General features: G+C 37.5%; 2 protein-coding genes across 4 annotated transcripts in view; one reads left to right on the top strand and one right to left on the bottom strand.

Annotated features, from left to right (window-relative positions):
* Positions 1-389: 389 nt before the first annotated feature.
* Positions 390-5,967, bottom strand: klhl26 (kelch-like family member 26). 2 transcript variants are annotated; one of them, XM_058074039.1, is made up of 3 exons: positions 5,704-5,967; positions 4,394-4,576; positions 390-2,068 (listed from the first exon to the last, which is right to left on the bottom strand). In XM_058074039.1, the coding sequence occupies exons 1-3, from the start codon at positions 5,751-5,753 to the stop codon at positions 472-474; spliced, it is 1,830 nt and encodes a 609-aa protein (XP_057930022.1). In that variant the 5' UTR covers positions 5,754-5,967; the 3' UTR covers positions 390-471. The 2 variants fall into 2 exon arrangements, with proteins under 2 accessions (XP_057930022.1, XP_057930023.1); XM_058074040.1 differs by lacking the exon at positions 4,394-4,576.
* A 2,803-nt stretch (positions 5,968-8,770) lies between these two features.
* LOC131130187 (homer protein homolog 3-like) overlaps positions 8,771-25,127 on the top strand; it is a 63,443-nt gene continuing 47,086 nt past the window's right edge. The window contains exons 1-2 of one of the 2 annotated variants that reach the window (XM_058074444.1): positions 8,771-9,204; positions 13,431-13,476. In XM_058074444.1, coding sequence (XP_057930427.1) covers positions 13,454-13,476 — 23 coding nt within the window. In that variant the 5' untranslated portion in view covers positions 8,771-9,204; positions 13,431-13,453. The remainder of the gene's footprint in view (positions 9,205-13,430; positions 13,477-25,127) is intronic. The other variant, XM_058074445.1, reaches the window with a different exon arrangement.

The following is a 25,127-nucleotide window of genomic DNA, read 5'->3' on the forward strand; positions in this document are numbered from 1 at the left end:
TAACCACTCAACCACCGTGCAGCCATCAAATGCTTTTCATTTCATTCATTCATTCATTCTCTACCTCTTTTCCTCACGAGGGTTGTAGGGGTGCTGGAGCCTATCCCAGCTGTCTTCGGGCGAGAGGCGGGGTACACCCTGGACTGGTGGCCAGCCAATCACAGGGCACATATAGACAAACAACCATTCACACTCACATTCATACCTATGGACAATTTGGAGTCGACAATCAACCTGGCATGTTTTGTACCCGGAGAACGGGGAGAACATGCAAACTCCACACAGAGATGCCCGAGGGTGGAATTGAACCCTGGTCTGGGCGCTAACCACTTGACACCGTGCAGCCATCAAATGCTTTACATTTAAATAAAATAAACAGGACTAAAAACTATTTGAAAACATTTAATTAACCAAAGTGAATGACTCTTCTGCCTGACCAGCCACCAACATCTCACCACACGTCGCTGGTCTTCACAGCCAAGAGGTCAGATATTCCACATGTGTCTGCGGAAGTACAATCGGTGTACAAGCAATCCCAGCCAAGGATTCCGGGAAGTGCAAATCCCTCTCCCATTCATCCGTGTCTGTATTGTACACCTGTACAATACTCGTGACGTTGTTCAGGTGCCAGTTGTAGCCCCCGACGATGTAGATCTTTCCGTCCAGTAAGCAGCAACCAGCCTCAGACTGCCCTGCTCTCATGGGGCTCACAGTGGTCCACTGGTCGCTCTGCGGATTGTAATACTCGACCGCCAGCACGTCGAAACCTCGGTCCACGTGGTCCATGCGTCCACCCAAAGCGTAGACGCGATCCTTACTAGAGCTCATGGCATGAAGCACTCTCGGCTCGTTCATGGGGGCTCTGAAGTCCCACTGGCCGGACGCGGGGTCATAACAGTGGAGAGTTTTTTTGTCATCCAAAGAGACGCCATAACCACCGGAGATGTACAGTTTTTCCCCGCAGGGGGTCCCTGCGTGACCCCAAATCCTGCGTTTTAACGGTTCCACACATGTCCACTCATTTTTTTTCGGGCAGTAACACTCCACAGACGAGAGACTGCCGGATCGATTTCGCCCTCCAGTGGCGTAAAGTTTCCCGTTTAAGACATTGAGTTGAAATTGAATGCGGGCTTCCTGCATTGGTTGTATACGCAGCCACTGGTTCAAGTGCGGATCGAAGCGCAAACAGCTATCCACCGCGCCTTCGCCGCTTCGATACTGTAAATGCTGCCCACCGACGATGTAAACAAAGTTATCAAGCACGGCGACGCAGGCGTGGCTGCACCCTGCGTCCATCTCGGTTAGCTCCTTGAATTGGCGGGAAGCAACGTCGGGGAGATAGTACACCTTGGTGCTCACCGTGCGGTCGTTGTCGGTGTACGGGGTCCCGCCGAAAGTGATGAAAGACATGACATCGGAACGAATGTGCGTGCGTGGCGACTGCATTTCGTGTTGCCGGAATGGAAGAATCTGGTAATTGAAGGCCTCGAGTAGATACTGACGGCACAGGACGTCCTCCACCATGATGTCCACCGTCTGAATACTGTCCACCAGCTCGGATGAACGCATGAGTGGGAATCGCACGTGGCAGAGAACGTTGCTGGCTTGCGCCCGACGGGAGTCGTCGTATTGGAGCCATCGGATAGCAGCGTGGAAGAGATCGATCTCGCTGCAGTTCTTCAGTTTGTTGCTCTGCAGGAAGAAGACGAGACGCTCCATGGGAATGTGCAGGAAGTCCTCCTCGTCGGCAATTTGGAGGAAGTGGCGAAAAGTAAAAGCATCCACCGACGCCTTGAGCGAGGATAAGCTGAAGTTGGTGGCCATCTGATCGATGTGCAGACATGTCTTAACGCTCATCGCTGACTGGAGGAACTCCTCGCAGAGCTCCACAACGGGGACCATCTGGAGGAAGACAGCTGCTCCGAGGACATCCTGAATGCAGTCCAAATCTAAAGTGACTTCCGCGCTGTAAGCAAAGTCGATGATGTGCTTCAGCCCTCGGGCGGACAAACCTTTCAGCTCAATAGTATTTTGATTGGACTCCTTCATGCCTCCAGTGAACATGGCTCTGCAACACAAAAAACAAGAGAAAAATGTAAATCTTTCATAGTCATATTCATTCTGAATGAACTGCAGCTACTTTCCACAACATCGGAGACGTTATTGATATGAAAACAATAGGCGAGGCAGCGCTTTCAGCCATCTACGATGATACCGTACCATCTTACAGATTCAGACAAGCTTGTTCTGAATCATCCCATGGGTCTAAACCAGGGGTCTCAAACATGTGTCCCGCGGGCCATATGTGGCACGCAGGACACTAGTTTGAGGCCCCCGCCTTGATATGAAAGTTTAATGTTAGTGCGGCGGCCCGCGCAAGTTTGATATGGATGCTGTATGGTATCATGTACCCAGAAAAAATTATTACGTTTGATTCATGTTCATGTTAAAGGTTAAATAACTGTTAATAGTTATCCTCCCTATCCGTGTGGAAGTGGTAAGTTTTTGGCTTTTTTAAGTTTAAAAGGAAATAACTTGAAGGCTACCGTTTAGGTCAGGGGTCTCAAACACGCAGCCCGCGGGCCAAATGTGGCCCGCAGGACACTAGTTTGAGGCCCCTGCCTTGATATGAAAGTATAATGTTAGTGCGGCGGCCCGCGCAAGTTTGATATGGATGCTGTATGGTATCATGTACCCAGAAAAAATTATTACGTTTGATTAATGTTCATGTTAAAGGTTAAATAACTGTTAATAGTTATCCTCCCTATCCGTGTGGAAGTGGTAAGTTTTTGGGCTATTTAAGTTTAAAGGAAATAACTTGAAGGCTACCGTTTAGGTCAGGGGTCTCAAACACGTGGCCCGCGGGCCAAATGTGGCACGCAGGACACTAGTTTGAGGCCCCCGCCTTGATATGAAAGTTTAATGTTAGTGCGGCGGCCCGCGCAAGTTTGATATGGATGCTGTATGGTATCATGTACCCAGAAAAAATTATCACGTTTGATTAATGTTCATGTTAAAGGTTAAATAACTGTTAATAGTTATCCTCCCTATCCGTGTGGAAGTGGTAAGTTTTTGGGCTATTTAAGTTGAAAGGAAATAACTTGAAGGCTACCGTTTAGGTCGCTAGCTCTCTACTTTGCGAGTTAGCATGTGTCTCAAGACCCTGCAGTTGCGCAATATGTTGTAAATAAAAAGAGTATAAATGTGACTATAGTCGTGTTTTGTCATGTCTACAGGGCTCTAATAATGCTTTGTTCATTTTAATCTGAAAAAAAAATAATTTGTCTACCCACCAACTATATGTGGTTTCTTAAGTTTTTATTATTTGACGTTTTATCATTATTATTATATTTATTTATTACTGATTGATTTTCTTTATTCTTGATTTGTTTATTTATTTTTCATCTTATTTTGTGTAGAGAAATAAAAATTAAGATATTTGAGAACAGTGGAATGTTTTATCAGAGCTATTCTTGTAGAAAATCTCATCGTTGTTCATTGTTTGACTTCCTTACTCAATCCATTCCATAGTTTGATTCCACATACTGAAATGCTATGGCTAGCATAACGTAGTCCTAGCATAGAAGTGTTTCAAATGTACTTCTTCCCTGAGATCATATTTCTCCTCTCTTGTAGAGAAGTATTGGATGACATTTTTAGCTAATTGGTTATTTTTAGCCTTATGCATTATTTTAGCTGTTTGAAGATGAACTATATCAGCAAGTTGAAGTATTTGTGATTTTAGAAATAAGAAGTTAGTATGTTCTCTATAGGCGGCATTATGAATTATCCTTACTGACCATTTTTGCAGTACATTTAGTGAGTGAAGATTGCTTTTATAGTTATTAGCCCATATTTTTTTACCCCATATTACCCACATTATTTTAGCTGTTTGAAGATGAACTATATCAGCAAGTTGAAGTATTTGTGATTTTAGAAATGAGAAGTTAGTATGTTCTCTATAGGCGGCATTATGAATTATCCTTACTGACCTTTTTTGCAGTACATTTAGTGAGTGAAGATTGCTTTTATAGTTATTACCCCATATTTCCACACATCTTTTTGTCTTTCTTCATGTATTTTGGGATATGTACTCCATAGTTTCATTCCACATACTGAAATGCTATGGCTTTTTAAACGTAGTCCTAGCATATAAGTGTTTCAAATTTAGTTCTATCTACCTTGATCGGAATGTGTTCCGTCCAACATCCTTTTAAAATTTGTTGTTGGACATTTTCCGGTGCATTACTCTCCTGACCAAAAGGTTTTACATGCAATTTCACCGGCGCCTTATGCAAAGTGCTGTGAGCCAAATAATCCACTAAGTGCTTTGAATTGAAAATGTACAGTAGAGTATATACGGGCACTCGGAAGTCCTGTGATCCACACTGACCTGAAGTAATCACTACAAGCGGCCAGCACAGCTTTGTGGACCTGGAAGCGCTCCTCATTGATGGCCAGCACCACATCAAGAAGTTGGCCTTGAGCCCGTAATACCGACAAGCCCCGGAGGAGGGTGGCACTGTGGCTGGGGGCTGAAACTGTGCAGCGCAGGGTGCTATTCTTGCTAGCCATACTGGAAGAGAAAAAGGCCTTGTCACTTTGAGTGAAACAAGGGATGCTAAACTTTTACTGTAATTTTATCCAGATCCTCAATTTAGGTTTGCCAAAGGGAAATTAATATTAAGTACATAAACCCACAGTTCTTTCATAACTATGTCATTTGCAAGCATCAACAAAATGATTAACTACGCGTGATCGGTTAGACATCATAGTCGATTAACCCACTCAGCTCCACTAGCATAAAAACACATTTGCAGCAACACACATGTGCAAAATGACATGTAATAATGTAATAATGACCTTAAAAAAACAAGACTACTGTTGCGGCTAACACCCACTTCAAGAAGAGACTCAACTCTGAACCGCTGACATCACTTCCTGCTCGCCACTAACTCTTCTCCCCTAAGGAACACATTTATAGCAACAAACATGTCTTATTTATGTCTTAAATAAGATAAGATATGCCTTTATTCGTCCCTCAGTGGGGAAATTTGCAATTAAATGGCTTATTTATGCTTCTTATGTCTACTATATTCGGTAACACGAGGGTAAAGGATACTATAGGGGTGTTATTTAATGTCTTTACTGCTTTAATTCAAATTAAATAAGGACATGACCATACTAATGGCCACTGTCTCCATTTTGTGTTTTTATTCTCTGTTTTTGTTATACGGATTGTTATAGATATTGACCATATGGTAGCATTACACGCTATCAATCAAAAATAACAAATATAATTCACATTTTGAGTTTGTACATGAGAAAAATACGAGCGTGACAACTATTCAAAGTGGTAAAAGGACATTTGTACTTGTTCGTCAATAAACGAATTGTAGCTAATATTATGCTATTTGAACATAATTTGTTGGACTACTGCTTTGTTAACGCAATTTTAGCATAATTGTATTGAGAATATATCGCTATGTAGAATATATATTGTGTTCTTGGTAGCCTACGATTGGAGCAGCTAAGTGACATCCACAGGCCTCGACATTATCCTCGGTGTTTCCTGTTCTCGAGCGGCCGTACCCGCTTCGATGAAGGCGGCTGCAGACGCGGCGCCATGGAGATGTCGCTTAAAAGAACCACCCCCGAGGACTGCCTGGCTACCTGACCGTAGATTTAACCAGACCCACTCACCTGCTCTGTGAATGTGACAATGAAGTAGCCACACCGTCCGACTCCGCCATCTTTTAGCACAGGTGAAACCTCATTGAGCATTTTGGGATGTTTCGTCAAAGGAAAGGGAAAAGATGCCCGGTCATCGTGTTTTAAAGGGAATGGTTTCTCATAGTGAGCTTACGCCTGTGAACGGTGACACAACGAGGAATGAGTGAACCGAGTCTAATATCGATTCTATCGATATCAAGGGCGGTACTATTAGATAATATATATTTAATTTGACAAATATGTATGTTTTTTTTCATATTGTTACGTTTATATATTGTTTGGAAATCCATCGAAGTCATTGGATACAACAGGGCTTGCTGACAAGGATTTAAATGTAAACCGGAAGTAGTTTTTGCTTCTGTTTTTATATTTCACATTATTTTGCTCGAATAATAAATTATTATTTTTTAATTTTTATACTGCTTGGGTCACGAGTATGCTGCTGAAATATCAAATATCATATGCAATAAAAGTGACTAATTGAATTATTTTATTATTTTGTTGCTATGCTACATTGTCTTATATTGTTGTATTCATATTAAATGAATGAATGAATGAATATTGAAGTTTGTTGATACTTTTGTGCGTCAAAGTAAAACGTATTGATATCAGTATCGGTCTCTAGTCCTGTGTTTACATGGTATCGAATCGATACTATTTTTTGCAGTATCGCTCACCTCATTCAACGCCCTCCCATGTATTGACAGCGTTTGGCCTCTATGTGGCGCAAGCGTCACGAATGGCATTTATAGACAAAAAGAAATGGCGGGCAACTACCCTATTTCCTGTTAATTAAGGGATATATTGCTGCTATATTGATAAATGTCATTTATCTCTATAAGATCATCCTTCATATTAAATGTTTGGCTCTTTTACTGCCTATAAGCATGACGTTTTGATTACAAAATGATGTCAAAAATAATATTTCAAGAGACCATCACACTACCACCACCGTGTTTTACTGCCGGATGATATTCTTTTAATGAAATGTGCTGTGTTATGATTACAGCAGAATATTTTTACTTAATCTCAGTTTAGATGTGTCACTTTTTAATACAGGGCAATTTAGGTTTGGATTTTTTCTCTCCATTAATAATTTATTTATAATAATTATTAATTATAATAACAATTATTAATTATAATAATAATTATTAATAATAATTAAAATAATATTTCTTCTTTTTAAAACATCATTTGGTGTTCTTTTGTGGCCTCTTGGATGAGTTGTTGTCGAGCTCTTGGGGTCGTTTTAGTTTCTGTTACATATTTTCGCCGTGGTTTGGATAATGGCTCTCACTGTGGTTTGCTGGAGTCCCAAAGCTTCAGAAATGGCACCTTTTCCACACTGATAGCACTCACTTAATCTCAGTTAAGATGTGTCGCACCTTTTCATGCAGGGCCATTTAGGTTTGGATTTTTTTCTCCCTTAATAATTTATTTATAATAATTATTAATTATAATAATTATAATTATTATTAATAATAAATAAAATAATAATTATTCATTTAAAAACATCATTTGGTGTTCTGTTGTGACCTCTTGGATGAGTTGTTGTCGAGCTCTTGTCGTTTTAGTTGGCCGACCACTCCTGGGAACTTTCACCACCGTTACATATTTTCGCCGTGGTTTGGATAATGGCTCTCACTGTGGTTTGCTGGAGTCCCAAAACTACAGAAATGGCACCTTTTCCACACTGATAGCACTCACTTAATCTCAGTTAAGATGTGTTGCACTTTTTCATACAGCGCCATTTAGGTTTGGATTTTTTTCTCCCTTAATAATTTATTTAAAATAATTATTAATTATAATAAGTATTAATTATAACAACAATAATTATAACTATTATTAATAATAATTAAAATAATAATTATTCATTTAAAAACATCATTTGGTGTTCTTTTGTGACGTCTTGGATGAGTTGTTGTCGAGCTCTTGGGGTCGTTTTAGTAGGCCGACCACTCCTGGAAGGTTCACCACTGTTATACATATTTTCGCCGTGGTTTGGATAATGGCTCTCACTGTGGTTTGCTGGAGTCCCAAAGCTTCAGAAATGGCACCTTTTCCATACTGATAGCACTCACTTAATATCAGTTAAGTGAGTATTAATATCAGCACTTTTTAATACAGGGCCATTTAGGTTTGGATTTTTTTCTCCCTTAATAATTTATTTATAATAATTATTAATTATAATAATTATTAATTATAATAATTATAATTATAAATATTATTATTAAAAATATTTCGTGTTCTTTTGTGACCTCTTGGATGAGTTGTTGTCGAGCTCTTTTTCTCCCTTAATAATTTATTTATAATAATTATCAATTATAAGAATTATTATATAATTATTTTATTTAATTATTATTTAATGTATTTAATGATATAATTATTATTAAGAATTAAAATAATAATTATTCATTTAAAAACATCATTTGTTGTTCTTTTGTGACCTCTTGGATGAGTTGTTGTCGAGCTCTTTTTCTCCCTTAATAATTTATTTATAATAATTATCAATTATAATAATTATTATATAAATATTAAATTATATAATATTAAATAATATAAATAAATAATATATATATATAATATTATATAATATTAATATTATATTAAATATATAATTATTAAAGCTCTTTTTCTCCCTTAATAATTATTTATAATAATTATCAATTATAATAATTATTATATAATTATTAAATTTAATTATTATTTATTATTTAATTATATAATTATTATTAATAATTAAAATAATAATTATTCATTTAAAAACATCATTTGGTGTTCATTTGTGTTAATATTGAAATGTTTTTAACGATTTGAAATGTTTAATTGTGACAAACAGGCCAAAAAAAAAAGTTATATTTTATTTGTTTCGCTTCTTTTTGTACCCCCCCCCCCCTTTTGGCATTACATTTTGCGGATGGATCCAATTCTTCGATTGGGGGCGGGGTGCTTCCTCCTTACTTCTCCTGATGTCCGGCAGATGGCGCTGTTGAACGCTAAGGTCCCACCAATAGGGCTTGAGAGTGGGATCCCAGTGTGACTTGGCACACGAGCGGGGAGGGGAGCCGAGCACAAGTCCCCGAAGGAGCGTCGGGGCAAAAAAAAAAACATTCTTTTACCGGCTTTCATCGGCATTCTTCACTCTTTGTGCTTCCCTTGAGCTGACAAATAGTTCTCGGTGGGAAATTTAGCCGGCAGAGTCAGAGCCGCCTTGTTGCTGGCTTTTGAGGGAAGCCGCGGACAAAGGAGGCAGTCTGGACTACAACTGACTTGGCAAGAGAAGCTCCGCTGTCGGAAGAAAAACGGAGACTCGGAAGTGATTTTTTTTTTTTGTTCCACTGAAAAATGTGAATCGAAGCGTTTTGATGGAAAAGCAGTAATACTGCGTGGGGGGGAGAGACGAGTTTTTTCCCCTTCTGTGGGAAAAGAGGTTCAGCGTTCAGCTTTCATTTAAGATCCAAGCAGCATGGGGTAAGTTTGACGTCCTCTTCGTCCTTATGGCTGATATCTACTGTATCAATTGGTGATATTGTTAACTTTATGGTGACATAATTCAATGAAAAACTACCCCAAGTGAAGTATAATACATATACTTTTGTAAACCTTATTGCCTGACCTGGTTTCATGCACCTTGACCTTGTGAACCCAAGACCAAAGAGTTTATAGGTGGCTAGCTAAACAGCTACAATAACAATGTGTGGGTTTGTATGTAGAAATGATCCAAAACCAACAAATAAACAACATAAAGTAAGTGAATTGGGAGAAATGTTGCAAGATCAATAACAAATGCAAAAATACCCCCCCCCCCCCAAAAAAAAAATCCAACCACCCAACCCAACCCCCTCCCAACAAATGCATTAGAGAAATGCTACAAGTTAATGTAACAAAACAGAAGTTTGAGGGTTGCCAGTCGGTTGATGTTTAACTCGTTCATATCCCAGCTTTGGCTGCACGGAGGACGAGTGGTTAGCACGCAGGCCTCACAGCTAGAAGTTTCCTCCCACATTCCCAAAAACATGCTAGGTTAATTAGCGACTCCAAATTGTCCGTAGGTATGAATGTGAGTGTGAATGGTTGTTTGTCTATATGTGCCCTGTGATTGGCTGGCTGGCGACCAGTCCAGGGTGTACCCCGCCTTTTGCCCGAAGACAGCTGGGATAGGCTCCAGCACCCCCACGACAGTATCACTCGGATACTGTGAACATCCAGCAGCAACACAACATTTTGGCATGACTACTATTTTGATGAAAGATATACTGAACCAGGGCTGTGGTTAGCACACATGCCTCACAGCTAGGAGACCCGAGTTCAATTCCACCCTCGGCCATCTCTGTGTGGAGTTTGCATGTTCTCCTCGTGCATGCGTGGGTTTTCTCCGGGTACTCCGGTTACCTCCCACATTCCAAAAACATGCTAGGTTAATTAGCGACTCCAAATTGTCCATAGGTATGAATGTGAGTGTGAATGGTTGTTTGTCTATATGTGCCCTGGGATTGGCGTTTGACTTTAGAGGTTGTACTGACGTGAACAGTAGTGAGAGGATTTACTTGCTGTAATAAACGTAGTTAAGCATCTATGTAAGATATCAAAACAGACATCATCTCCTTATCAGCTGTGAGTACGTGAAATAATAGTAAGGATTTATCATCTGAATGTCAGTGCTGGCTGACATTTGCCTTGTTGGGACGCAAGGCGGCATTCATAAATGCCAATGGATTATCTCATAATGTGTCTAATGTTTGTGGACAGGCGTGATGTAAGAAGGCCGGTGGGTTCAGTGTGTGTGTGTCTTTTCAATAAAAGGTCTGTCTTGACAAGGGGAAGAAATAATACAAGTACAACTCTTCAGGCATGAATATCGGTAAAGACAAATCACAATAGCAAATAACTATAAAAGCAATCTTCACTCGCTAAATGTACTGCAAAAAAAGGCCAGTAAGGATAATTCATAATGGCGCCTACAGAGAACATACTAACTCCTTATTTCTAAAATGACAAATACTTCAACTTGCTGATATAGTTCATCTTCAAACAGCTAAAATAATGCATAAGGCTAAAAATAAGCAATTAGCTAAAAATGTCATCCAATACTTCTCTACAAGAGAGGAGAAATATGATCTCAGGGAAGAAGTACATTTGAAACACTTCTATGCTAGGACTACGTTATGCTAGCCATAGCATTTCAGTATGTGGAATCAAACTATGGGATGGATTGAGTAAGGAAATCAAACAATGCACAACGATGAGCCAATTCAAGAAACAATACAAGCAGTTGATGAAAATTAAATTTAATTTAATTTAATTTTAAATTAAATTAAATTAAATTAAATTAAATTAAATTAAATTAAATTAAATTAAATTAAATTAAATTAAATTAAATTAAATTAAATTAAATTAAATTTTAAATTTAATTTTAAATTAAATTTTAAATTTAATTTAATTTATTTTAATAATTTTTAATTTAATAAAATTTTAAATTTAATAAAATTTTAAATTTAATAAAATTTTAAATTTAATAAAATTTTAAATTTAATAAATTTTTTAATTTAATTTAATTTAATTTAATTTAATTTAATTTAATTTAATTTAATTTAATTTAATTTAATTTAATTTAATTTAATTTAATTTAATTTAATTTAATTTAATTTAATTTAATTTAATTTAATTTAATTTAATTACTTTGGTACGAGGTGCTTTATTAAAAAAACTGTACTTAAACTGTACTATGGAAAGCAGGAAGTGAACAAATGTAACAGTTACTGATTGTAAAAGTACCAGATGGAGGGGTAGGATTTAATAAGCTTTGCTTCTTCCTACTCCTTTCGGACACGTGGAACTGGGAACTGATTAGACAAAAATAAAGAAATTAAAAAAAAAAACAACCTTAAACTATATTAGGAAAGCAGGAAGTGAACAAATGTTTCAGGTACTGATTGTAAAAGTACCAGATGGAGGGGTAGGATTTAATAAGCTTTGCTTCTTCCTACTCCTTTTGGACATGTGGAACTGGGAACTGATATGACAAAAATAAAGAAATTAAAAAAAAACAACAAAAAAAACATTTAACTATATTAGGAAAGCAGGAAGTGAACAAATGAAAAAAAAACTTAAACTATATTAGGAAAGCAGGAAGTGAACAAATATAACAAATACTGATTGTAAAAGAACCAGATGGAGGGGTAGGATTTAATAAGCTTTGCTTCTTCCTACTCCTTTTGGACATGTGGAACTGGGACCTGATTTGACAAAAATAAAGAAATAAAAAAACAACCTTAAACTATATTAGGAAAGCAGGAAGTGAACAAATGTAACAGTTACTGATTGTAAAAGTACCAGATGGAGGGGTAGGATTTAATAAGCTTTGTTTCTTCCTACTCCTTTTGGACATGTGGAACTGTGAACTGATTATGTGATGCGTTCAATTGTAATCTGATGCATGTTCAAATGAAATAAAACCATTACCATTGCCCTAAATGAAGCTGTGATGGAATTGTGCTCATATGAGGGACTGTCCAAGTGGACGCTTGTATTGCACAGAGTGACAGTGTGCTCGAACCAAACTATTGGCAGCATGAGCATGCATAATCCAAACCAAATATACACTCTACAGCTGAAGAGACAGTGCACAGCTTGAGTTTCTCAATGCAAACACACCCAGTATCCACTTTGCAGCAAGCCAGTGGCCCAATAGTGTGTGTGTGTGTGTGTGTGTGTGTGTGTGTGTGTGTGTGTGTGTCATGGAAATAGAGGAATAGAGAACAGGAAATATGTGCAGTTGCTGTAAACACCAAGTCAACATGACCTCTTCCTTGTGTCTCATCCATTCAATATAAAGTTGAAAGTTGAATTATAACAACCCTACAACGCCCGAAAAGGTGCACACAACATATAAATCATCCAAAATGAATGCTGATTTTAAAATGCTGAGGGATCAAAAACAAATGCAAAATACAGCAACTGATTTACTGGCGCCGCACGGTGACCTAGTGGTTAGCATGTTGGCTAACACAGTTTCTTCCCACATTCCAAAAACATGCTAGGTTAATTAGCGACTCCAAATTGTCCGTATGTATGAATGTGAGTGTGAATGGTTGTTTGTCTATATGTGCCCTGTGATTGGCTGGCTGGCCACCAGTCCAGGGTGTACCCCGCCTCTTGCCCGAAGACAGCTGGGATAGGCTCCAGCACCCCCCGCGACCCTTGTGAAGAAAAGCGGTAGAAAATGAATGAATGAAATGAAAAGCATTTGATGGCTGCACGGTGCTCGAGTGGTTAGCGTGCAGACCTCACAGCTAGGAGACTTGGGTTCGGGCATCTCTGTGTGGAGTTTGCATGTTCTCCCTGTGCATGTGTGGGTTTTTTTGTGGCTGGCCACCAGTCCAGGGTGTACCCCGCCTCTCGCCACAAAACAGCTGGGATAGGCTCCAGCACCCCTACGACAATATCACTCGGATACTATGAACATCCAGCAGCAACACAACATTTTAGCATGACTACTATTTTGATGAAAAATATACTGAACCAGGGCTGCACAGAGGCCGGGTGGTTAGCACACAGGCTTCACAGCTAGGAGACTCGAGTTCAATTCCATACTCGGCCATCTCTGTGTGGAGTTTGCATGTTTGGTGTAATTATTGTAATAACACCTGCCAATCTTTTCACCCTGTCTCTTTGACTTTCTTCTGGGTCTGCTGCAGAGGACTTGTATACCAGCTATAAAATGTACCCGCTACACAGAGAGAGGTACAAACACCCCCCCCCCAATGTCCCCATTTGTGTCACTGCCCCTTACGAAAAGAAAATATATTTATCAATATATTACTTATATTATAATATATTATTTTTCCATTATATTTTCCAATACATTATATATTATAAATACATGGAATAATATATTTTTGTACATATATTATATATTCATGTAATATATGGCAATATATTGCAGAATATACAAATGATTGCCGCTTTCAATATATTGAAATATATAATATATGAGTTTATATATCCCAAATTATATGCAATTTTATATATGTAAAAATATAGTCCTTTTTTGGTCTTGATCGCAAGATATTTTTTATATGTATCAATATATACACATATATAATCTATGCATATATTGCAATATATTGGAAAATATAAACATAAGATCCCATATATGGAAATATATTTCCTAATACATTGCATTATATTTGACAATATACTGCAATATATATTTTTTCCATAATACGAAAAGAAAATATATTTATCAATATATTACTTTAAATATATTGTATTATATTATAATATATTATTTTTCCATTATATTTTCCAATACATTATATATTATAAATACATGGAATAATATATTTTTGTACATATATTATACAATATATTATATATCCATGTAATATATGGTAATATAATGCAGAATATACAAATGATTGCCGCTTTCAATATATTGAAATATATTAAATCCAAATATATAATATATGAGTTTATATATCCCAAATTATATGCAATTTTATATATGTAAAAATATAGTCCTTTTATATATATTTTTTATATGTATCAATATATACACATATATGATCTATGCATATATTGCAATATATTGGAAAATATAAACATAAGATCCCATATATGGAAATATATTTCCTAATACATTGCATTATATTTGACAATATACTGCAATATTTTTTTTTCCATAATACGAAAAGAAAATATATTTATCAATATATTACTTTAAATATATTGTATTATATTATATTATTTTTCCATTATATTTTCCAATACATTATATATTATAAATACATGGAATAATATATTTCTGTACATATATTATACAATATATTCATGTAATATATGGCAATATATTGCAGAATATACAAATGATTGCCGCTTTCAATATATTGAAATATATTAAATCCAAATATATAATATATGAGTTTATATATAACAAATTATATGCAATTTTATATATGTAAAAATATAGTCCTTTTATATATATATGGAAATATATTTCCTAATACATTGCATTATATTTGCCAATATACTGCAATATTTTTTTTTCCCATAAGGCCTTATGGGAAAAAAAAATATTGCGCACTGCATGGCAGGGATGGGCAATGATCGTGATGCTGGTGATGACTGATGATTTATGTTTATTGATTTATTGATCGTGTCTTACCATCAAAGTTGTAAGCGCTAGTCGGAGTCTATTCATAATTGATTAGTTACTATGAATATGGAAGATTTCATTTTTTTTTTAACCTTGGTTATGGTATTTCACGCTGATAAAGTTCATTGGTGAGACTCCAAAAAAACAACAACATCAGGCTTTTGCTTTGCTGGCACTAATTAGGGATCAAACTGCCCATCCCTTGCTTTATTAATTAAGCATGTATGGGAACATGCATGGGAAATATGCATGTTATTCATCATCGTTATGTTGTCATATTGTCTTCATCTTCCTCTTATCATATTAGCATGTCAGTCACTGGATTTTTCCATATATTGGCGGCTTAATGTGGCAAAAACAGGCTGCACGGTGGATGAGTGGTTTGCAGAATGTTGCAGTAGGAAGAGTGTCTTATGAATGTAACCAATCAGGCTTTCCAATGAGTATAATTAAAGGGAAAGTTAATGATTTAATTAACATGTATACCTGTGTGTGTGTGTGTGTGTTTACATAGTACCAGCTGTACTTCCTGTATCCTTGTATTATTATTGTAATTAAACATTTTATGGATTTATGGACTGCAGGGTCTTGAGACGCATGCTAACTCGCCAACTAGAGAGCTAGCGACCTAAACGGTAGCCTTCAAGTTATTTCCTTTCAACTTAAATAGCCAAAAACGTACCACTTCCACACAAATAGGGAGGATAACTATTAACAGTTATTTAACCTTTAACATGAACATTAATCAAACGTAATAATTGTTTCTGGGTACATGATAGCAGGGTCTTGAGACACATGCTAACTTGCAAACTAGAGAGCTAGCGACCTAAACGGTAGCCTTCAAGTTATTTCCTTTCAACTTAAATAGCCAAAAACTTACCACTTCCACACAAATAAGGAGGATAACTATTAACAGTTATTTAACCTTTAACATGAACATGAACATTAATCAAACGTAATAATTTTTTCTGGGTACATGATAGCAGGGTCTCGAGACGCATGCTAACTCGCAAACTAGAGAGCTAGCGACCTAAACTGTAGCCTTCAAGTTATTTTCCTTTCAACTTAAATAGCCAAAAACTTACCACTTCCACACGGATAGGGAGGATAACTATTAACAGTTATTTAACCTTTAACATGAACATGAATCAAACGTAATAATTTTTTCTGGGTACATGATACCATACAGCATCCATATCAAACTTGCGCGGTCCGCACTAACATTAAACTTTCATATCAAGGCGGGGGCCTCAAAGTAGTGTCCTGCGTACCACATTTGGCCCGCGGGCCGCATGTTTGAGACCCATGATCTAAATGGACTACAATGTATTTGGAATTGCTTTTCCAGTATATTTTTGTTTGAATACCTGTCTTTTGTAATAGTTTTTGCTCATTGCTTTAACCAGATGAATTAGTGAAAGCATCCATCTGGCATGTCAGGCCGGGGCAAAGTCACCCTGTGATCATTCATCTACTTAATGACCATATTGAGTGGTCACATGAGTGGGGGATTTCTTCCTTGTCCTCGTCTCATTTATTGCCGATATTTTGTGTAAAATTTGACGTTGAGCATAAGTACTCTAAAAGTCGCAGTACAACACCGTGTCCTCACACCAAACCAGCAGCTCAGTGGGGGAGGCAATTTTGAGAAGGAAGTTGTCAGTTCGAGTACATGAGTGCTTGACCTTCACATACCGGGTGTCCTTGTTGAGGAGAATTAAAAAAAAAAAAAGACATACCACTCGGTACATTTTTTCAGGTATCATACATGATTTTGGCTGATTTTCCTTGCTGTGCTACTTTGCAAGTATTTGGCTGGATGTTCAAAAGAGGAAAAAACAAATACATTTCAATCAAAATCAGCCCCCCCCCCTCCCAAAAAAACTGTATGTCCCCATGGAATGTTTTTTGCGTCATCTTAATGCAGATGGTGAAAAAAAAAGATACACACAAGCGATGCTTTCATGTATTTTGGAGCTTGGATGCACAATACAGGACAGACCGCCACACACACACGCTGTATGTGATCATTTAATCTCACCAACATAAACATGGGGAGTTATTTCACGATTAACTCATTCAGTCCCAGACAATTTTTCCAAAATGTGTTCCTCTTCAGTATCGGCCATTTTACACGATGATGACAGATTTTTCAAAACGTGGAACCGACCCAAAACAAAAATTAGACTCTTGTCTTTCATCGAAAAAAAAAAAAATGTTTCTACCTTATTCTGTTCTTTAGTCAACCGCAATAAAATTAAATAATAATAATATTATAAAAAGTCATAAAAAAAATTAAAAATAAAATAAAAATAAATTATAAATAAAAAGTTTCCGGAAAATATCAGCTCCCAACAACAAAATTTCCCAATTTTATTATTATTTATGTGTGTGTGTGTATATATATATATATCGAATATATATATATATATATATATATATATATATATATATATATATCGAATATATATTATATGCATATATAATATGAATATGAAAATGAATGAATATATAATATATTGTTTAAAAGTATATATATATATATATATATATATAATATTAATATAATATATTACATGTTAATGTTAATAATTATTTACATATATTATATATAATATAATATATATATTTAATATTATATTAATAAACTTTGTTAACATGTAATCTATTATATTAATAATATATATATATATGTGTATGTATCTATGTGTATATATGTATATATGTGTATATATGTGTATATATGTATATATGTGTATATATGTATATATATATATGTATGTATAAATGTATAAAAAATGTATAATATATATAATGTATTATAAAATATTGAATATATATTATATGTATATGTAATCTGAAAATGAATGAATGAATTAATATATAATATGTTGACTTTAAAAGTACATGCTACATTACATGCTAATATATTAATATATTATTTAATATATTATCATATTAATATATTAAATAATATATTATTTAATATATATATTTAATAATATATTATTTACATATATTATATATAATATATATATATTTAATACAATATTTAATATTATATTAATGAACTTTATGTTAATAACATGTAATGTATTATATTAATTATATATATATATATATATATATATATATATATATATATATATACTTTTAAATACTTTTAATATGTATATATATAGAGAGATAGTTAAAAAGTTGAAATACTCAGCATAAGCCTGTAGGAGACAAGCAGTTCTCCATTTCATCCTCGTCCTCATCCTGTACGTTATGTCCACCCCCCCATAGCCCATTCATCTGATAGCTTCATGCTAATGAATTTATCATGAGGGAGGAGTGTGGCTAACAGCCCCAGGCCCGAGTGCTTCTTCTGTCTGCTGTCATTTCAATGCGAATGCGCTGTTGGCCGATTAAAGGAAATGCGAAACCTCCTCGTTCTCCTCAGATGGCACCTCGCTTGGCTCCTCCGTCCTCCGACCATGGCAGGGTATCAAACAAATGTTTTCTCATTTGGCCAAACTTGGGAGGGTTCTTTGTTGTAAAAAGCTGATGGTTGGCATCAGACCGTCTCACCTAGCATGAATGTGAGTGTGAATGGTTGTTTGTCTATATGTGCCCTGTGATTGGCTGGCCACCAGTCCAGGGTGTACCCCGCCTCTCGCCCGATGACAGCTGGAATAGGCTCCAGCATTCTCGCGACCCTTGTGAGGAAAAGCGGTAGAAAATGGATGAATGAATGAGTTCTCCTCCTATTCTGTGTGGAAGTGGTAACTTTTTGGCTTCTTATTTTGTCTTTCCCCACCCTCGGCCATCTCTGTGTGGAGTTTGCATGTTCTCCCCGTGCATGCGTGGGTTTTCTCCGGGTACTCCGGTTTCCTCCCACATTCCAAAAACATGCTAGGTTAATTAGCGACTCCAAATTGTCCATAGGTATGAATGTGAGTGTGAATGGTTGTTTGTCTATATGTGCCCTGTGATTGGCTGGCCACCAGTCCAGGGTGTACCCCGCCTCTCTTGCCCGAAGACAGCTGGGATAGGCTCCAGCACCCCCGCGAGGATAAGCGGTAGAAAATGGATGAATGAATGAGTTCTCCTCCTATTCTGTGTGGAAGTGGTAACTTTTTGGCTTCTTATTTTGTCTTTCCCCACCCTCGGCCATCTCTGTGTGGAGTTTGCATGTTCTCCCCGTGCATGCGTGGGTTTTCTCCGGGTACTCCGGTTTCCTCCCACATTCCAAAAACATGCTAGGTTAATTAGCGACTCCAAATTGTCCATAGGTATGAATGTGAGTGTGAATGGTTGTTTGTCTATATGTGCCCTGTGATTGGCTGGCGACCAGTCCAGGGTGTACCCCGCCTCTCGCCCGATGACAGCTGGAATAGGCTCCAGCATTCTCGCGACCCTTGTGAGGAAAAGCAGTAGAAAATGAATGAATGAATGTCTGTTGACTAGGCCGCACGACGGTTGAGTGGTTAGCGCACAGACCCCACAGCTAGGAAATCCGTGTTCAATTCCACCCTCAGCCATCTCTGTGTCGAGTTTGCATGTTCTCCACGTTCCAAAAACATGCTAGGTTAATTAGCGACTCCAAATTGTCCATAGGTATGAATGTGAGTGTGAATGGTTGTTTGTCTATATGTGCCCTGTGATTGGCTGGCCACCAGTCCAGGGTGTACCCCGCCTCTCTCGCCCGAAGACAGCTGGGATAGGCTCCAGCACCATGGAAATGATGGTGCTAGATGATGGGTTTACTAAAGACGAGTAAACCCGTTGTGTTTTTTTAATGTCAATCAATCATAGTGATGTCATCGAATCAGAGTTTATTTCCAACATCCCAATGGTAGCATCCAAAGTATGCTGGAGTTAGACCATGACCATGAATGACCTTGAAAACAAACATTAAAATGTATGTTGTGACCAGGGCGGGTTTTGGACCATTAGTGACAAAGTCAGCAGTTGCATTTTGCACCAACTATCGAGGACGCGGAGGCGGGGTTTTCTTTCCTACAATAATGGAGCCTCCAGCTGATGAATGCATGAATTGCTTTTTCAAGGTCAGCTCTTGATAAAAAAAAAGGGCTTCACGTGTCAGGAAGGTGGAAACAAAACTGTTCTTAATATATGGAACTCGTTTATTTAAGACGACTGTCCAATAGCACAGCAGGAGCAAAAGTACGGGTAAGAGTGTTAAAATTGGGTGCACTGCGACTCGAATCTGGGCTAAAAACAACATACTGTTTTTCCTTCATTTAAATACTACTTTGGTACTTTGGTATGAGGTACATTATTAAAAACATAAATAAAATAAAAAATTTAAAAAATTAAATAAAATAAAAAATAAAAAACTTAAATTGTATTATGGAAAGCAGGAAGTGAACAAATGGTTGTTTGTCTATATGTGCCCTGTGATTGGCTGGCCACCAGTCCAGGGTGTACCCCGCCTCTCGCCCGAAGACAGCTGGGATAGGCTCCAGCACCCCCCGCAACCCTCGTGAGGAAAAGCGGCAGAAAATGAATGAATGAATGAATAAAAAATTAAAAATAAAAAAAAACAAAAAAAATCAAACTGTATAATGGAAAGCAGGAAGTGAACAAATGGTTGTTTGTCTATATGTGCCCTGTGATTGGCTGGCCACCAGTCCATGGAAAATAAAGTAGGCCCAAGGATTGAACCCTGGGGCACGCCAGACGAGAGGCAGAGGGGTGACTGTACAGCATTCATTAAATTTTTACCGCTGGAAGCTGGAGCCTATCCCAGCTGTCTTCGTGCGAGAGGCGGGGTACACCCTGGACTGGTGGCCAGCCAATCACAGGGCACATATAGACAAACAACCATTCACACTCACATTCATACCTATGGACAATTTGGAGTCGCTAATTAACCTAGCATGTTTTTGGAATGTGGGAGGAAACCGGAGTACCCGGAGAAAAACAGATGGCCGAGGGTGGAATTGAACCCTGGTCTCCTAGCTGTGAGGTCTGTGCGCTAACCACTCGTCCACCGTGCCGCCCATAATATTACATAATTTTTTATTATTGTGACTTTTTTGTCATTACGATATGACTCCTCTTGCTGTATATTTTTGACTTCATATTTTTTTGTACATTTTCTAAATATTTGAACATTCGTTCAATTATGTACATTTTCTTCTTGACTTCAGTCTCTTGACATTTTCACTTTTTCTGTAACCCGATTGTCCAAAAGATACAACTGTATTTGTCGTTTTGTTTTTGTTTCTCATATGACTTTTAATAAAATTACCGCTGATTTTGTTTTTTCCATTTTGCAGGCTACGAATGGCCCCCAGGCCGCACTTTAGACACCTAAACTCAACCATGGACCCCGTAGGCCATGAATCATTTCTAGCAAATTTGATGGTAACTTATTGTTTTTAGTGTATTTTATAGCTAATTTAATACATGGGTCAAAACATAAGAGATGCTACCAGAAAGCTAACACAAGAGGAAGGTTAATAAACAGTGGGGAAGTGGTTATTTTATCCATATAGCTTCATGGAAGCATCCCCGCTTGGAGACTGTAAGGTTGGTGAGAGCAGTGCCACCGGTCCTTGACATGAGATATTTATTTAATATTTTAATAGAAAGCCACCCAAATGCCTGTCGACTAATCAGTTCGATTCCGCCCACAGCGCATCACAGGCAACAGAAACATGGCCTGAAATAAACATAAACGTCATGAACATGAACGTCTATCCTGACCCCTTTAATTACTGAGCTGTAATCTGCACGCTACTCTCTTTGCAACTCGTGCATGGATGAGCAGCATGGGGGGGGGGGGGGGGGGGGGGGGGGGGTGTTAGTGTGTGTGTGTGGGGGGGGGGGGGTGCAGGAGCGGATGTACAGTATGTATGACCTGGAAAAAGATTGATCAATTCACATGACCCCCCACCCCCTCTCACTGGATTCAGGCCCCCGGCTCACAGCAGACCCCCCCCCCATGAGTGACAATCAACTATAAAAAAAAAAAAAATAGTGGTTTGAACTTCAGTTCCCTCATTTTGAATATTAAATATGTGAAATTGAAGCACGGCTATAGTTGTCATATATTGTGTTGTAGAGGTCTCAATTGTGTCAATGTGAAATTACACAATTCCCTCCAGTAAAAGCTGCACACTTCCAGGTTAATTGGATGTATTGCCAAGTACACACGACGTTGTTATCGTATCAGGCAGCTTTTTTCCATCCCTGTCAAGCTGCTCTGCAGTGTTTGATCGTTGCTCACTTTGGGATGAGTTTAATCCCGTTTGAATCCGCCCGTGTCGTCAAACCTCCATGTGATGCATCCTGGCAGGTTGATTAGCCGGAGAGGGGTTTTTTGGTTGGTTCCTTGGTTCCTTGGTTCCTTCCTTGGTTCCTTGGTTCGTTCCTTGGTTCCTTGGTTCCTTCCTTGGTTGGTTGGTTCCTTCCTTCCTTCCTTCCATCCGTCCGTCCGTCCGTCCTTGGTTTCTTGGTTTCTTGGTTCCTTGGTTCCTTGGTTCCTTCCTTGGTTCCTTGGTTCCTTCCTTCGTTCCTTGGTTCCTTCCTTGGCTCCTTGGTTCGTTCGTTCCTTCGTTCGTTGGTTCCTTCGTTCCTTGGTTCCTTAGTTCGTTCGTTCCTTGGTTCCTTGGTTCCTTGGTTCCTTGGTTCCTTGGTTCCTTGGTTCGTTCCTTGGTTCCTTGGTTCGTTCCTTGGTTCCTTGGTTCCTTCCTTGGTTCGTTCGTTCCTTCCTTCCTTCCGTCCGTCCGTCCTTGGTTCCTTGGTTTCTTGGTTCCTTGGTTCCTTGGTTCCTTGGTTCCTTGGTTCCTTGGTTCCTTCCTTGGTTCCTTGGTTCCTTGGTTCGTTCGTTCCTTCGTTCGTTGGTTCCTTCGTTCCTTGGTTCCTTGGTTCATTCCTTGGTTCCTTGGTTCCTTCCTTGGTTCGTTCGTTCCTTCCTTCCTTCCTTCTGTCCGTCCGTCCGTCCTTGGTTCCTTGGTTCCTTCCTTGGTTCCTTGGTTCCTTCCTTGGTTCGTTCGTTCCTTCGTTCGTTGGTTCCTTGGTTCGTTCGTTCCTTGGTTCCTTCCTTCGTTCCTTGGTTCCTTGGTTCATTCGTTTGTTCGTTCCTTGGTTCCTTGGTTCGTTCGTTCCTTGGTTCCTTGGTTCCTTGGTTCGTTCGTTCCTTGGTTCCTTCGTTCCTTGGTTCCTTGGTTCGTTCGTTCCTTGGTTCCTTGGTTCGTTCGTTCCTTGGTTCCTTGGTTCGTTCGTTCCTTGGTTCCTTCGTTCCTTGGTTCCTTGGTTCGTTCCTTGGTTCCTTGGTTCCTTCCTTGGTTCGTTCGTTCGTTCCTTCCTTCCTTCCTTCCGTCCGTCCGTCCGTCCTTGGTTCCTTGGTTCGTTCCTTGGTTCCTTAGTTCCTTCCTTCCTTCCTTCCTTCTGTCCTTCCTTCCTTCCTTCCTTCCTTGAACCCTGGTCTCCGAGCTGTGAGGTCTGTGTGCTAACCATTCGTCCGCCTTGCAGCCCTGGTTCAGTATATTTTTCATCAAAATAGTAGTCATGCCAAAATGTTGTGTTGCTGCTGGATGTTCACAGTATCCGAGTGATACTGTCGTGGGGGTGCTGGAGCCTATCCCAGTTGTCTTCGGGCAAGAGAGGCGGGGTACACCCTGGACTGGTGGCCAGCCAATCACAGGGCACATATAGACAAACAACCATTCACACTCACATTCATACCTATGGACAATTTGGAGTCGCTAATTAACCTAGCATGTTTTTGGAATGTGGGAGGAAACCGGAGTACCTGGAGAAAACCAATGGAGCCAAATAAACGGCAGATATATCATTCCAGTGTGATTGGGGCCTGACGACTGGGAGCTGACGAGCTGTCAATCATGACTTCTTATGAAGATGTGATGACGATAGAGTGGAACATTTGTTTCGCTGGGATGATAATGAATTCCATATTTTGCTTTGTATATTATTCATGCAGGTAATTAGTTTCACGGGGGAGACTTAACACTTTGCATGGTTGTTTTTTCTTAATCTGCGTTAATTAGGGATGGTCTGCTTTGTGTATTATTCCACTTCAGTGTGGAATAACAGAATCAATTGAAATGGGAATACATTATATTGGAAAAATACATGGAACAAACCTCTTCATCAGTTTTCACTGTTTTTGGATCATTCTTGCAACTTTGTGCCAAATGTTTAGGGACGACCCTTTTCCCTCAAGGCATGCTTGAATGAATTTAATCTGGAAGAAGCAGGCAACTTCTGTTCCATCAAGTAACTGGTAGATCAGGGGTGTCCAAAGTGTGGCCAGAGAGCCATTTGCGTTTTTAAACATGGCTGTTTTTAAACATTTTGTAATTGTCTTAACTAAAACTGGGAAAAATATACAACAGCAAAAGTGAAAAAATTAAAATAAAGTAAAAATATTCAGGATGAAGAATTATAAGCAATCGACAAAAATTTTACAAGAATAATGTGATTTTAATGTTATTATTAAACAATATAGGCGGTTACTGAGCAGTTTAAATATTAAAAAAATGTTTTTATAATAATATATAATATAATAATATAATTATATATTTTTGTATTATTATATGTAATATTATAATATTATGACTAACAAAGAAAACAGCAAAAAAAATTATAAATCATAATGTGATTTTAATGATATTATTAAACGATATAGTCGGTTTCGGAGCAGTTTAAATATGAAAGAAAATGTTTTTATAATATTATATAATATAATAATATAATTATATATTATTATATTATTATAGATCATATTATAATATTATGAGTAACAAAGAAAACAGCAAAAAAATATATAAATCATAATGTGATTTTAATGTTATTCTTAAACAATATAGTCGGTTTTGGAGCAGTTTAAATATTAAAGAAAATGTTTTTATAATATTATATAATAATATAATTATATATTATTATATATCATATTATAATATTATGAGTAACAAAGAAAACAGCAAAAAAATTATAAATAATAATGTGATTTTAATGTTATTATTAAACAATATAGTCGGTTTCGGAGCAGTTTAAATATTAAAGTAAATGTTTTTATAATATTATATAATATAATAATATAATTACATATTATTATATTATTATATATATCATATCATAATATTATGAGTAACAAAGAAAACAGCAAAACAAATTATAAATCATAAATAAAATAAATAAATAAATCATTTTTAGAAAATTAGGTCGCGAGTTTAAATATCATGGGTCATAATTACGA

This window comes from Doryrhamphus excisus, chromosome 5 (genome assembly GCF_030265055.1).
Source record: "Doryrhamphus excisus isolate RoL2022-K1 chromosome 5, RoL_Dexc_1.0, whole genome shotgun sequence".
NCBI lineage: Eukaryota > Metazoa > Chordata > Actinopteri > Syngnathiformes > Syngnathidae > Doryrhamphus > Doryrhamphus excisus.